Source organism: Elephantulus edwardii, unplaced genomic scaffold (assembly GCF_000299155.1).
Source record: "Elephantulus edwardii isolate Elephantulus edwardi_28Jun2011 unplaced genomic scaffold, EleEdw1.0 scaffold00296, whole genome shotgun sequence".
Taxonomy (NCBI): domain Eukaryota; kingdom Metazoa; phylum Chordata; class Mammalia; order Macroscelidea; family Macroscelididae; genus Elephantulus; species Elephantulus edwardii.
In genome coordinates this window covers 2585270-2587610 of record NW_006400046.1, presented here as the reverse complement: position 1 = coordinate 2587610, position 2341 = coordinate 2585270, and the positions used below count along the sequence as shown (strand labels likewise).

The following is a 2341-nucleotide window of genomic DNA, read 5'->3' as shown; positions in this document are numbered from 1 at the left end:
AGTGACTGGGGTAATTGGGATGGGAGTGTCAGACAGTGCAATTGGCACAGGACAGAGCAGAGTTTAGGGCTGTTGTACATAGGGTTGCTATGAGCCGCAAGTGACTCGACGTCACATAATAACAAACAACAACATATCCCTTTTAAACAGTTCTCTCCCTCATCTGTTGCAATGCAGTCATCATTCCTCCCCTCCTTCTCAGTCTTCCCTCAACCCCAATGTCAATCTCGTTTTACAACAGTGGCCCTATGCAATATTTGTCCTTTTGTGACTGAGATATTTCACTCAGCATAATGTCCTGCAGGGTCATCCACTTAACATAGTATTTCATGAGTTCCTTGTTTTTAAATGCTGCATAGTGTTCCATTGTGTGAATACAGCAGGGCTTCTCTATCCATTTGTTTGTTGATGGGCACTTGGGTTGTTTCCAGCTCTTTGCTATTGTGAACAAAGCCACAGTAAATATGGGTGTGGACCCCTATTCTCTTTAATGTGTAATGGGCTCCCAGATAAGCCATGAGTCTTCCCATGTCCTCCACAGATGTGCAACATGCTGGGCCTGGGTGACATGAACGCAGACCAGCTCGCCTCCAAGCTGGAGGAGACACTGCCCGTCATCCGATCCGTCAGCGAGCAGTTCAAGGATCCCGTAAGTCAGAGGCCAGGTGGGCAGTGAGGGCTGGGGCACAGACCCCACCCCTCATCAGCCTGTCTTGTGTTTGCAGGAGCAGACCACCTTCATCTGCGTGTGCATCGCAGAGTTTCTGTCCCTGTACGAGACGGAGCGGCTGATTCAGGAGCTGGCCAAGTGCAAGATAGACACACACAATATCATCGTCAACCAGCTTGTCTTTCCGGACCCTGAGAAGCCCTGCAAGATGTGTGAGGCTCGCCACAAGATCCAGGCCAAGTACCTGGACCAGGTGCGCCTGCCCACCCAGCACTGTATTTGGCCCTCATGCTTCTGACCCTCTACCGTCTTCTCTGAGCTTTTGTTTCACACACTGACCCTTTGTCCCAACTTTACACCCTTCACCCTCACCCCAGTTTGGACCCTTTGTCCTTATTTTGACCCTTAGTGGCTGTAAAAGGCATGTCCTGGTGGGTGGGAGATTCAGTACAGTCATATCTGACCCTCCATCACCTCTGACCCCGGAATCCCTGCCCATATTCCCCCCCTCACTCTGGGATGCCACCTACTCCACTACCCAGACCCTGACCCCTGACGGCTGCTTTCTACTCTGGCCACAGATGGAAGACCTCTATGAAGATTTCCACATCGTGAAACTGCCACTGTTGCCCCATGAAGTGCGGGGGGCAGACAAGGTCAACACTTTCTCCGCCCTCCTCCTAGAACCGTACAAGCCCCCCAGCACCCAGTAGCACCGCTGCCTGCCCCAGCTGCTGACATTTCATGCCCACCCTACAGCCCTACCCCAGGGCAGTGTTTGCACAAAGTTCCCCCCATGGTGCAGTGGGGGGCACTGGGGGGAGGGACAGGGGGTAGGGAGGGGGGGCCTGTTCCCCCTGGTGGGGCTGGGGGCTACAACTGCTCCCTCACCTCTCCCCACCTCTTGCCCCTTAATAAAGGTTCTTGAACTGCTGTGGATGTTGCTGTGTTGGGGCGGGGCGGGGGGGTGACACCTCCACACAGCTGCGTTCTCATCAGAGACCTAGAATGCATATATGCTGTGCTGTGACCTTCTGGAGAAGAGGGCATCAAGTAAGAGGACAGAAAGGTGTCCCTGCTAGGGCTGTGGGCTCTTAGGCAGAGGAAGGGGCATCTGCCTAAATCTGAAGAGGCACGAATCGTGGGAACCAAGTGCCCCCTCTGATGGCCCCAGGCTGGTAAGAGCGGATTAGGCCAGTGGAGGCCCAGCATGGCCTGTTGTTTGGTTTGGGAATTAATGGGCACCCTGGGCAGAGGCTGGGTTTTGCCAGACTGGGGATTAACAGTCTCCACCCACGTACCACCCCCTCAATTCCTGCTCCACAGAGGAGCACTAGCCTCCCACACGGGCCTGTGCAGGGAATGACTAGGAGCAGGTTGGCAGAGGACTCTGGCTGAGGTCCCTGGAATTCCATGTGCTGCATCTGAGCTTCCGCCCCTCGTTCCTAAAATGGGGACATTAGGAGAGCCATAGCGTGGAGTCATCAAGTCCACCAAGTCGGTCTACCCAGGAAGGCACCTGTGTTTAAGCCATACCTGTAGACCCATGACCTTGGGAAATTGCAGGATCCAAGTTGAAATTAGTTGTAGGGGAAAGACAATGTCTGAGGACACACATGAGCCATGAGGTGTTGGGTGTGCCAGGGTGTGTGTGCAAGGGGAGCCCAGCCA

General features: G+C 54.1%; 1 protein-coding gene across 1 annotated transcript in view; it reads left to right on the top strand.

Moving 5' to 3' along the window:
* ASNA1 (arsA arsenite transporter, ATP-binding, homolog 1 (bacterial)) overlaps positions 1–1603 on the top strand; it is a 7811-nt gene extending 6208 nt beyond the window's left edge. The window contains exons 5-7 of the mRNA XM_006900800.1: positions 542–649; positions 726–923; positions 1252–1603. Of these exons, the coding sequence (XP_006900862.1) occupies positions 542–649; positions 726–923; positions 1252–1383 (438 nt within the window). The 3' untranslated portion in view covers positions 1384–1603. The remainder of the gene's footprint in view (positions 1–541; positions 650–725; positions 924–1251) is intronic.
* Positions 1604–2341: the final 738 nt, after the last annotated feature.